The following is a 13,723-nucleotide window of genomic DNA, read 5'->3' as shown; positions in this document are numbered from 1 at the left end:
TATTGGCGTATTGCACACACTATCAATTGCACGTCTATAATGCGTGGTTCATTTTCGTCGGACACTCACAGATTCAAAACCCTGCGTCAAATTTTACTGTATTGGTATATAGCCTATCGGAATTCTATTCATTATCTGTTCTGTGCGCCCAAGTATGCAGTTACATCTGTAGCTGGTACAAGGCAGTGTATATTGTTTGTGAAAGTCATTTTTTTTCTTAGTGGATGCTAATATCCACAGTAGTATTATCGTTTACTGTCAATGATGCTGTTTAAAGGATTGTAAATGGACCCACGAAAACAAATAAATTTTAAATCAAAATGATAAACCTCTTTTCTGATCATCCGCCAAAACCCCGGCCAGCGTACATATAACGTACGGCGAGGTTTGTTTCCCCGATACAGCATCCCTTGACTCGCAGCTACGCTCCGGTTCGGCTGAGTTCAGTTGGGAAAAGTGCGCTCGTCCGGCTGCACGACCCCTCGCGCAATCCGGCCACTGGACAGTGAACTGGTTCAAACCTAGACAAAGACAAACGGATAATTACTAAAATATCACTGATTAATATCCAAATGATTCTCACTAAATCAACAAATTGTTAAAATCCGTGCGAAATAGTCAATTTTAAAACCGGCAAGATCGTACAATTCAGGTTGAGAAACAGTATATGATTTTGTTATGACTGGCAGACAGTGAATGGATTTTTTTTAACCCCCTTCTCAGACGAAACCTATATAAACCTGTTAACTTTCTTTTGTTTTATATATATTTAATTCTAGACTGTAATCAATACTAATTATTCGAATATAGAATACAATTTAATTTAATATACAACTTCGTCAATTACCAATCTATTTTTTTTCAATATTTTCTTTATTGAATCATTTTTTTCAAAATCCCATCCAAGAATGTACGAAAAAATATCTAAATTATTAAGAAAATCTATGCTTGGAACGTGTCTCATGTAAAATAACACAAAAAAATCAATTAATCTCATAATATTTGTTTAACCACTGACAATGAAGTACGTCTAACGAACGTAAAAGTATTATTTCCACAATTAAACAATAATGAAGTCATATAAAATCTTTATTTCCATTATTTCGAAGAACTACCATAAAACATAATAATATTCACGTATATTTTAATTAATAACTATTTGGTTTAGTGTCTGTAACGACAGCAACGCTATTTTCATTTGTCTTGTTAATCTGTCATCGACTTCAAAATAATGTTTTTAAAATTGGAACTGCGCAGATTCGCGTGCATTTCTTTCATTTTTTTTTGAAACTGAATTTATATATTATTAAGTATTTGCTCGGTTTTTTCTTGCACCTACTAAAACTTTTAATACCGTTTAAATATTAACTGCAGTTAAATACTAAACAATTTTCTAGACATATACGTCTAAAAGCATCTTTTTTTAAAACTACAAAATATCGTGACGCCCAATGACAGTTGTGTAGTGGAAGTGAAACAGTAGTAGTATCAGTGAAACTATCACAGAATCACACAGGCTTTGACAAAATCACATAAGTGTATTGTGAGCTCACAAGAATCGAGCCCGAAGACCCTGGATGAATAAAATTCTCCTTGTGGTCGACCAGCAATATTCACTCTATTGTTTATATAACAGTTTGTAGAGCTGAACTCTTACCAACCACGAATACCGTTGATTTTTCCTTGAGTGATGAGATAAAGAATGCTGTACATTTGTTCTTTCATAATGTGGCCGACATAATATTATAGTTTTCTAATGAAGAAATTCTCGGTCCATTGCAATTCGTCTGAGGATTTCAAAATTAGTCACAATCCAATTTTGAAGATAGTTTATAACACGGTGATACCACAATGGGTCCAACTCTCCGTCATATTTCATAGTTTAGTGTTCATAATAAAAATAATTACAAGATAAAAAGAACTTTTAATATAAACGTTTTTAAATTTTCTGTTGAATCATATGAACTCGACTTGACTAGCTTAACCGATCAAAAAAATTTGTGCTTGATAGAAATAATACTGAAATGTCATATTGATTTCCATAATAACGCACGTACTTATATATTAATAATTTAGTTGCAACCAATAATAGTGGATTGGATTACGGATTTCTTCCGAAATAACTTTTCATACAAAACAGAATTAACTGAAAATGAATTCAATTCTGCTTAAAGATGGCTAAAAGTATTAAAATAATGCATTGGCATCGTGTTCTGATATATTCTAAAAGTTTCAAATGTTTAGCTAGTCGGGAAGTTAGTTAAAAATCGATTGCAAGATTTGTACCGGATAAACAACCACCGGACAAATAAGAATACGACCTAATAACAACGTTGTAATAATTGAGATAATACTGTTGTAACAGCAGACCATACGTAATCTCAGATCTAAATTATTGAGATCGCCATTGCTAAAAGGTGTCTCATTTTGTATAAATGTTTTATTTTGGAAACTGGATGTCAATTATATTAAATTTCGTTTAGTCTAGTTTGGTCAGCTTTATTTATTGGTACTATACTTTTATGACCGACAATATTTGGTACGATATATTTAATTCTCATGGCAATGTTGGTACAGTACACAGAAATATCACAGATAATCAAAAGTATATAATGCTGCCGTCCTAAGCGAAAGAGCGGTATCTCATTTTTTTTCGTTTTCTGGTTTTTGTTGCCTTATGAACATTCAGGGGGTGCCACATCTATTTTCCTAAGCGATGTAGCCGCATCTCATTTTTAAATAGGTAAAATAAGCTAATTAAATATGGCGTATCTCAAAATCACAATGAAATCCTAAGCGCAATAGCAGTATCTCAATTTCCTAAGCGGTTTAGTGGAATCTCTGAGATACGCCCTTTTCGCTTACCATTATGACCGAAAAAGCTCACAATAAGCTCACAATATTTCGCTAGCGACAATGCCATAATTGTCGGCTTGACGTTTCGGCGTGTATTATTGTAGGTTTGACAAGCGTGTTTTCATCAAATATATATCAAGAGTGTATTCAAGAGCGATGAAAATGATGATAATGTGTCAATAAAATATAAAGGAATTAGGTAAGACATTAATATTATTCAAATACAATGCATTTAAATTTCTCGAAAAAATGCATGTGAGGTTATGTCAATCAAATTCGATCAAATCGACTTTTATATTCTTTTATACTACAATATTATCAGCGATTGTTGCGAAATTTGGTTGTTTTCAAAGTAAGTATTCTGAAATCTATATCTAAAACTGAGAAAGAATTAATAAAGAATAATTTAGCTGTTGCTGAAACGATTTTTTGTCGGTTCGATATATCTTCAAACACGCGTGTTAACATGATCTTACTCCCTACTTCATTTATCTTCAAATGTGTTAATCGTGTTGAATAATAAAATGCCTAATTCTTGTCAAATTTGGGATCACAGAGATTATAAGTAAATATTTCACTGTATAATATTAATATTAATTTCACTAATGATTTTATAAATACCTTTAAAAATTAATATATCTAGAAAATCTTAACTATATTCTAAAGATCGAGAGGTTTAAAAGAATACTATTGTATGTATTAAAAATACTTTATGTAGTCATCAATTGTTAAAAATAAATATAAAGGATAATCAGGCTTCAAAATAATATAAATATATTATCTACAACGTTTAGGAAATGTCTAGGCTTATGCTTTGAAAATACCATAAAACCTCAATTTTGACCTACGCGACGCGGCGCACGTGGGCCGTTAAGTGCGGACTTACGTCATTTCAGAAACTGTTAAATGTTCGGAACCTGATGTTGGTGAGGCAATGCAGAACAATTTGGGTGGGTATGGTTTCAGAAATGCTTCAGGATGAAAACATATTGTGTTTTGAAGGTAACTTTGATTTGTTTTAATCGATATAATTCAATAGTATGTCCGTATTTATAGTGTATCAGATAAAGGCCAAAAAATACAATATTACTTATAATACGTGATTTATTATTTCAGACCAACGTAGATGTAATGTGATATTATTTTTGGCCGCCAGTTAGTCCTGCTACTGCTACTGCGACTATGTATGATGTTACTTCTTTGAATCAAACAGAATCTCCAATAAATGATATTATAGTTGAAGATTCTTCATTATTATTAGAACTTGAGCCAGTTAATCCTGTCAGTTCTAATAACACTGTCACTGAAGATATTCGGCAAATATTGGATGAGGGTGAGATTAATGAGAATAATGGCACAGGTGAAATTTTTAGTGAACGTAAACGCAACAGTGATGTCCTTTACACAAAAAAGGGATTAATTAGAAAGAGAAAAAAGTTTGATTTGTGTTTAAAAGAACTAAAAAAACAAAAGTTGCAAAAAATAGCAGAAATGCATGCAGTAAAAAATGGTTGTGATACTGAAAAAATATGCTCATAAGTGCGCTGAAATGATATCTGAAGAAAGGACGCAGTTTCTTAACAAAGAATTTTGGAAATATACAGTTCTATGGCAAGAAAGTCTTTCATATTACATCATGTTTCAAACGTTCCTGTCAAGCAAAATGACAGTTAGTCGTGTGTGCTGAGAACGATTTTAGAAGTAATAACACTTCGCACATCATTTAGTGCTGACAACGCGACTGGCGCGTTTGCATTAGTTGGCCATTAGATATAATTAACATGATATTTAAAACTTGATTTGTACGAAAGTATAAAAGAATGCAAGTTTTTGAAAATAAATGTAAGTTTTCCTACAACATCATAAAGGCCGAGGTCGTATCTATTATTTCGAAACCAAATTTACTAAGCAAAATGGACGTATCTCATTTATTAGCTTAAGTTTTTAATTTTTAATTAAAATTAACCCATAAGCAGTTAGGTAAGTATGAGAGTAGGTATTATATCGCATATAAACATCAAATAATAATTTACAAAGTGGTGCGGTTTGTATCTTTACAAAATTGCTCATAGCCAAAAGTTAACATTTTTGAGATACTGCTCTTTCGCTTAGGACGGCAGAATATGTATATTACTTTCGTCCTCTTATTACTCTATACCCGAACACATTGTCATCACGTCACGTGCTGTCACGCTGATAATATATAGAGATAGTAAATTACTATTTCTATCTTAACCGTGACAGCACGTGACGTGAGCATAATGTGTTCGACCCATTACAAGCACACACAGATTTATAAGCTTATTAAAATAAACATTATCTATGACATAATACAACCACATTCATATACTTAGAATATTTTTGACCATCTTGTTGCATTGTGATGAACATTCATTGACAATACGGATTGGTGACCCTCTTTAAAATTTTGAATTATTCGAGTTGACAAGAAATGAAATGAGTTACATCATTTAGAGATTTATAGAAGATTATGCAGCAACCGTAAAGTAAACAAGTACATTATCAAAAAATCATTTACTTAATTAAAATATAAGACATTTTATTTGCCGTCGGTAATCATTTTTTCTTGAATTATTTTTTCGGCTGCATTCATTATTTTAAAAATTCAAAGCATTTTTCGTGAATTTCTATTTTTACAACGTTTTTATTAGCACGTATTCTTATTTGTCCGGTACAAATTTTGCAATCGATTTTTAACTATCTTCCCGACTAGTTAGACATTTGAAACTTTTATAATATATCAGAACACGATGCCAATGCATTCTTTTAATACTTTTAGCCATCTTTAAGCAGAATTGAATTAATTTTCAGTTAATTCTGTTTTGTATGGAAAGTTATTTCAGAAAAATCCTTAAAAAGTAAAAGACTATTATTGGTTGCTATGCTAAGCCTAGCAACTAAATTATTAATATATGCGTGCGTTACTATGGAAATCAAAATGAAATGTCAAAATGACATTTCATTATTCAATATTTGTTTGTTTTTTATTTACTTCATATTATCAAGTACAAGTTTTAGCATATTGAGCATAATTATTCAACAGAAAATTTAAACACGTTGTATATAAAAAGTTATTTTTATATTGTAATTATTAAAATCATAAATAAATGATAATTGAGGGCCATATGCGTCAATAATGTTAAGCAAACATAGACAGGTACGGGCCCAAAATAACGTGTGTTATATATTTATTTTAATATTATATGTACTTAAATAAATGAATGAGAAATGTTTTACATTATTATTTCTTCCAGTTCATTTACTTAGTCTCATTAATAATTGTTAAAAAAAACATTAACTTCAATTTATTTTGGAAAATCAGTCGAAAGTATCTCTCATCGAATATTTTTAATTTAACATTATTTACTCCCGATTCCTGAATTGATAAGGGAACCAAGAGTTTAGGAGACCACATTGAGTAAATAGACTTGAAAGCTAGTGTTTTCCAACCATGTTTTTATTATGCAAATCCTTCTGATCGCTATTATCCGCATTTTCTCATACACCACCATCGCATCTATTCTATACACAAATCTACTATCGGCTGTCTAAACTGGAAAAACTCTATCTCGCTCTAAAAGTTAATACAGCCAAGAGAGGTGTTGTTAAAACGTAGCACTTTTTGACAGTTCAGACTAGAGGTGGGAAAATTGGTCGATTTTGAAAACTAAGTATACTTACTAACAGTATAAAAAAATACTTAGTATCAAAACTTGTTCCAAAATACTTACTAGTATTTGGGATACTATATAGAGCAGTTTGCGTGCGTATGCGACATAAGTCTCATACTAAACTGGAACTAAAACTTAACTCCATATTAGTATTTGAAATATCGGCTTCAATAGAATCGCTAAAAATACACTGAGCTGGGCTTTTCGAAATGTCCCATTTATAATAAAATTTTAAACACATTTTAAATTTATGAGTTGTTTTTATGTTATGTTATAATATTCTTGTTAACATAAAATGAATAACAATGATTTTTTTATTGTAAACTGCGTCACCTCAGTCACCTCACCACATTTCCGAGGGAATAATATGCTGCTACAGAAAATTAATGAACTATTTGTTCATACATGATGATGTCAGTCGCACGCATAGACTAATAAATTAAAATATAATTGTATTCAAGTGCTACCTCGCTCGCACGCATTTAATGTCAATAGTATTGAAAATCTACCAACTAGCCAGCGACTCGCGATGATATCATCAAAAGTTTTTTGGAACAAGTTTATTGGGCCACACGTACTGATTATGGATAGTTTCATCCGATACTTGAGTACACAAACTGGTGACAGTATTTCCAACTCACCTCTAGTTCAGACCATTGATATATTACTGTTAAGACAGTTAAATTATTGTAACAATTAACCGCCTCAATACATAAATATGATAAACTACCCTCGATAGCCGCTGAGAGCCGCCAATAGCAGCCTTGTGTATAGAATAGATGCGCTGGTAACACCTATATTCCATTAATACTTGATATAAAATAGCGCCCACCATGGCCGAATGGTAAAATGCCCACTTATCGCCTTCTGCATACGGGAATCACAAGTTAGAATCCCGCATCTGGCAAATCCAATTATTAATGTTTTCTTCCAATATGCATTTATTTCTCATTGACCAAATTCATATCGAATTGTACCTATATACAAACTTACAGTCAATGAAAAAACATAAATTTCAATAGATTACGGTTAAATATAACACATATTTCTAATAATGTTACGGAGGTATGTAATCCAGAAATCAATTTCTACGAAAAATAGAGAAAAAAACACATTCAGCATAATATTATACTGAAATATCAAGTTACTTATGAGAAAGTTATTATGCCGTGCTATTGATATTTTTATTAGGCGTTTGCGTAGAGTAGAGATTCGCAATCTATGGCCCCCGACCTAAAATTGAATCGATTGACACAATATTGAGTGGGTCATGAAATATTTAGTAATAACAATGAATTGGTGACGCTTTTATGTGGACTGTATTTGGGGTTCGAATCTGGATACTGGGGGAGGGCGGTTTATACGGGATTCAGTCCAGGTACTAACCTTGATGTTAAGCAGGTCCCGGGTTCACGCACTCACAGACTAGTAATCTGACTATTCGATTATCACTCTCACGGTTATACTTTGGTCTTGGGAATGAAGATGATACGTTTATGATAGATGGTGGCCGCGACGTTTGCTCAAACCATAGCAGATTTAGCGCAACGAAGGTCGAACGATAACTTCTGGATGAGTCATCCTATTGTTTTGACGTTACTTCGCTTGTCTTGTAGCCGGTGTTGAAGCGACGGAGTTTGTAATGTAACTGCATGTGTATGCCACCATGCGAATGCGAATGATGACACGTTAATTGATTAAAGTGCCTGGATGGCGACAATGACTGTAGTAAGTAGGTTGAATTATGGGATCGGATTAGGGCCACCATAATTGGCCCAAACAATAATATCTCATTTGAAGATGAAAACATAAACTTTGCTGATTTTGGCATACTAAAATATGTAGGTTCTAAAAACTGAACTCTCTACATTGAATTAATATCAGTGATTCTTAAAGATTGTAACCTTTTCTGGAAAAGGTACCCAATTTTCTGTTCAGATCTGTACGGAACAGTGTATCCTGCAGATATATCAATGTATGAAAGTCAAGTTTTTCATTGTAATATATAACTCAATAACAATGACCATGTCCGATCCTAGTAAGATCATATAGGCCTTCAAAGAGTAGAGGTTTTTTAGAGGAGAGGAACAGATTTTTTTGTTTTTACGAGAAATGGATGTTAACCATTTGCTCAAACTATTAGGTCCATTGACATACAAATACATACATACAAATTGAAAAAAATGTGTATTTACCAGACCCATGATTCGAACCTGCAAATCTATTTTATACACAAGACTGCTATCGGCAGTTATCGAGTGTAGTTTATCATAAGTTTGTATTGAAGTATTATATTTGTTACAATACGTTAGCCGTCTAAACAGTAAAAACTGTATATTCTCTCAATTTGAATATATAAGTTAGTTGTAATTGTTACAATAAGTGCTATGTTTTAACAGCATCTCTCTTAAGCCTCAATTACATTGAGCTTCTTTACGAGCTGTTTATTGGCGAATTTACAATCTGCCTGTAAAGTCGCCCAGTGTAATCATCGAATAAGCTAATAAGCAGGTTGTAAACACTCTACCGAGAAAAGTTGAAAGCCGGTCAACTTTACACGCTACACGCTGGCGTATGGGCCTACTGCATCTGCGCAGTAGAGCGCAGTAGCAACATCCCCGTAAAAAGACGAACTATGTTCTGTCAAAATAGTCGCTGGCTTGTGACTTCTCAGCGAATGGAAAGTTTTATGTGTAATCATCAAATCGCAGTAGCTGTATCGCCTGCTTTTAAATTCGCCAATAAACAGCTCGTAAAGAAGCTCAATGTAATTGAGGCTTTAGGTGTGCTAGATTTTAGAGCGAGATACGACAGTTTTGACTGTTTTGTTTAGACGGCTAACTTATTGTAACAATTATAATACTTGTAATGTAATATGAATAGATGCGCTGGACCCACGACCCATAAACGCTTAAGCCGCTCGGCTATCGTGGGCTAATGAGCGATAACAAAAACCAAATCGTGAATCAGACCACAGCATGAACTTAGATGAAACACCAAGATTTTGATAAGCTTTCAAAATATTTTAAACTAACGGTTTTAACTAACTTACACTGCGGCAGATCATGTAAACATGTCCAAACGAATCGTGTCGATGTTGCGATTAAATATATCCGAAATTAATTATTAAAATCAAATATTGCCACAGTTAATAAATAAATAAATTGCAAAATCGCGCCAAAATCACTAATACTAGTTTATTTTGTATAATTAAAAGATACAATCTATTTCATTAATATATGTGTATATTGTCGCATTTTGTTACTGTAGTATAAGGTTGTAAAGCCAATATAACCTTAATCTGGGTCACGTCTGAAAAAGGTTCAGAAATCCTGCTGTAGTCCGTCTACTCCATCGTAGGCCGTAGATGCGTAGACAGACCGTAGTAGCTACAGGTTGGACATATTATTATTCTATTCACTTATTTTATTTTATGGTTTTCTTATTCTATTTAACTGACGTCTTATTTGCTTCTGTTTAATATTGTTGTCGTTGTTTAGTTAAGTAAAAATCAATAAATACAAACGAATTGAACTGCTGTAGTAAAGCAGTGCTAGTCAATATTTTTTGGTTGCATATGGACCCCAAGAAAAAATGTTATTTTTTTTATACTATCATAATATTATAATGCATATGCGTTCGACACCCACGATGGCCGCGTGGCTTAAGCGTCGGCCTATAACGTCGTGTGTCCCAGGCTCGAATCATAGGGCTGGCAAGTACACAGGTTGTTTTTCAATTTGTGTATTGATCAGAGTATGGACCTAATAGGTCGATCAAGTGACTGACATCCATTTATCGTAAAACAAAATCTGTTAATACAAACTTCCACTCTGTGGAGGTCCATATGATCCTACTAGGATCGGACATGGTCATTCATATGCACACCAAAACACGCATATTATAATTATATTGAACCGAACAAGACTTGTGAATCATTGTCGATGCAATCATTTATTATGCCTAAATTTCCTCTTCTTTTGATGCTGTCTTCAATCGAAGGTTGGCGACCAACTTGGAGTAAGCTCCACTATCCTGGATCAGTCATATCAGCTACCCAACGCCTTTGAAATTGAGCAATCTACTGAGGTTGCATAGGCAAGAGAATCTCCTTATACTACGCTTCTGCTGCCCTCTACTTTCCTCTGCATAATGAGTAAATTATACTTATCGTTGCAGTAAATATGGCTGACGTATGCAGCTTTTCTGCGCTTGGTAGCCACTATAAGTTATCTTGTCTTCTAGGCTCGACTTAAAATTGCCTCTTGGTAATGTAATCAGCTCAGGATATCTTCGTTATGGTCCCCACACGAGCAGAGAGCTGATAGAGCTTTAACCTGGGGGCCCGGCATGGTGGTTCAACCAGATAATAATTGATCAAATCGTCTGCCGTGCTATTTTACTTAGAGTGTTACCATTTTAAAATACGTGGTAGTGCGATGCAATTCACTGATAATATTTCAAATCCATTCATGCCCAGTGGTTTCACAGTGAAACCACCATCTATGATTGTTGTGCTTATTTGATCTTCTGGTTTTGAATCGACAAAACTAACTGTCAACTATGATAACATAATACAGAGCCACCAATCTATTAAAAATATAGGTATATTCACAAAATAATCAATGATGCAACATATGTATTACCTATTTGATTTAACGAGATTTGATGAAATTATTTAATATTGGCGAGTATTTAAATGAGTAACTAAACTATATTAATAATTTAACTGTTTAAAAGTTTCATTTGTATACGGAATAAATATACTTAATATGTTCCGTATAAATCCGTTTTTAATTTTTTTCTATTTGAAAAATTTGAGATCTTGTGGCTGAAAATTATAACCATTATTTCACACTATACGGTTTATGCACGGTTTGTTTCCGTCACAAGCTCAGTTTGTGGTTGAGTGTCACCGTTTAAAAACCGTCTAATGTGAAAGCGTGCATTAGGTCACGTCATGGCCCCCACAAGGAGAGCTGACAGGGCACTACCCTGGGAGCCCAGGCTCAGGAGGGGCCCGGCGAGGCGAGTTGACCAGATAAGTAAGATGAATACACATCACAAATTTTCTTCAATAGTAAAAAAAGTCGCCTGCGGCGCTATTTTCTTTCAATAATATTATTATTTAAAATTATGTTGTTGTACGACACAATTTTTAATTGTATATCAATACTCAACAACTCCATAATTAAAATAAATGTATTAAAATATACAACATTAAATATATACAATAATTTTACCGCGTAGACCATTTGGAAAACGCTACTGCAGAGCGTCACGCTGCATTTATCCTTAGCAATAGGTAGGGGGCCCGTCAAATATCATATACTGAGGGCCCGCTTCAGGATGTGGGGGCCATGGGTCACGTACACCACTGAGTCAATGGTAGCCGTCCGCGCTCCGTGAATACAGTGGCGGTGTACAGCTGCTATACGGTGCAGTTTCGGTTTTTAACCGTCGCCGAATAATGTGAAAAGGCCATGCTCTTCTTCACGCCACTAAAAGAATGTCGCAGTCCGATTTTTTGCCGTACGGTCAAAACCGTCTAATGTGAAAGGAGCGTTAGGAACGCTAGACTACCATCATCCTCATCAGGGGCGCGACAACCCGGTGTATATATACGGCGGAGAATTTTTCGTTCAAAGAAAGGTTCAGGGCTCGTTCATTTCGCAGAGTTAATGTCTAGGTTTCCGATGCGTAGGTGAGCACTGGCTTTACAAATTTAGTGTCTTGTAAAGAGTGCTTTTAGTTCGGCGAGATAGTATGCGGGACTTAAAATGTCTTAACAGGCTAAATTAGCATGTATTCGCAAACGCTAGACTACCATTATTTAATTATTAGTATTATTTTAATTTTTAGAATTACCTAAACACAAAACTTAACAATACCGCAGTGTACATTCAACATATAATATATTATTCAAAGTGAATTATTTAAATGTCAACATTGATATCCACTCTAAAATCATTGTGAAAACAATAATATAAAGAACTAAACTACATAATTATTATCCAGTGCGGTGTATGAGTGATAGTTTCGAGTGTTTTGAATCCGCTGGTAGGCGGTTCGAGTCCCGCAAGGCGTCAAGTTGGACGGAAAAATATTTTCTGCGGTGAACAACTTCTTTACTGATTCGCCTCTGGTGAATCAGATCAAAGTAATCATGGTAAGTTATTGTTAATTAAGTTTATTGTAACTAAATATATACATAATTTGAACACATCTCATGCATATAGACACTAGAAAAAATCATTTTGTAGAAAAAAATATGACACCCGACGGGGCTTGAACCTGTAACTGCTGGATTTGCGCCAGTGTGCTTTTCCAATTAAGCTACGGGAATCTTCTTGAATCACGACAATTTTAACTAGTTCCTAGTTATTACATGAAATGCTTATCCCGTAGTTTAATTGTAAAAGCATACTGGCGCGAATCCAGCAGATAAAAGTTCAAGTCAGATGTAGAATGTCTTGGGTTTACGCCCCGTCCGCGCATTTATCCTTTATACTACAAGGCGACGTACTAATTGCGACAAATTTTAACTATCGGCCTCTTTAATACCTGCTCATCAGCGCTCTTCGAAATCAAACTACTTTGGCAATCGATTGTTGTTCATTAAATCAAAGTAGGTACGTACTACTTTAATTACTAACCGACGTCAGGGTTTTCACCAATATTTGTATGATGTAACTTATTTGAACTTCCTAATAATTTTTAATTAACTATTTCTTTTATTCAACGAATAATTCACAAAATTATGTATGTTCAATAATTAGAATGGTACATTCTTAAATCTTGTGAATTATTCGTTGAATAAAAGAAATAGTTAAGTAATTAATAATTATAGCTTTTTATGAGAAATTTTCAACTGTTTGGGGTGTCGAAAAACGCTATATTCTACACACCATATACCAGTGCATCTATTCTATACACAAGACTGCTTTCGGCCACTACCGCAGTTATCTAGGGAAGGTTTGTATCGAAGTATTAGCAATTATTGTAACAAATAAAATAAGTTAGTTGCAATTGTTACAATAAGTACTATGTTTTAATAGCACCTCTGCTAAATTTTAGAGCGAGATAGACAGTTTTAAGTGTTTAGACGGCTAGCTTATTGTAATTGTTATAATAAGTGCTAATACTTCGATACGAACCTCCCCTAGATAGCTGCC

The 13,723-nt window shown here is 33.9% G+C and overlaps 2 protein-coding genes across 3 annotated transcripts in view; one reads left to right on the top strand and one right to left on the bottom strand.

Moving 5' to 3' along the window:
• The window catches only part of wkd (TBC1 domain family member whacked), a 422,625-nt gene that overhangs the window by 258,552 nt on the left and 150,350 nt on the right, over positions 1 to 13,723 (bottom strand). The gene's annotated exons all lie outside the window — the stretch shown is intronic.
• The window catches only part of LOC147069352 (neo-calmodulin-like), a 103,535-nt gene that overhangs the window by 63,770 nt on the left and 26,042 nt on the right, over positions 1 to 13,723 (top strand). The window contains exons 1-2 of one of the 2 annotated variants that reach the window (XM_085950237.1): positions 446 to 652; positions 12,411 to 12,717. The exons of the other annotated variant lie outside the window; for it this stretch is intronic. Coding sequence (XP_085806363.1) covers positions 12,715 to 12,717 — 3 coding nt within the window. The 5' untranslated portion in view covers positions 446 to 652; positions 12,411 to 12,714. Of the gene's footprint in view, positions 1 to 445; positions 653 to 12,410; positions 12,718 to 13,723 lie in introns of those variants that run through there. 2 annotated transcript variants of the gene reach the window in all.

This window comes from Rhyacophila brunnea, unplaced genomic scaffold (assembly GCF_057557595.1).
Source record: "Rhyacophila brunnea isolate RB1 unplaced genomic scaffold, BYU_Rbru_1.0 scaffold_23, whole genome shotgun sequence".
Taxonomy (NCBI): domain Eukaryota; kingdom Metazoa; phylum Arthropoda; class Insecta; order Trichoptera; family Rhyacophilidae; genus Rhyacophila; species Rhyacophila brunnea.
The sequence above is the reverse complement of the archived record's forward strand: the minus strand, read 5'-3'. Positions and strand labels throughout refer to the sequence as shown.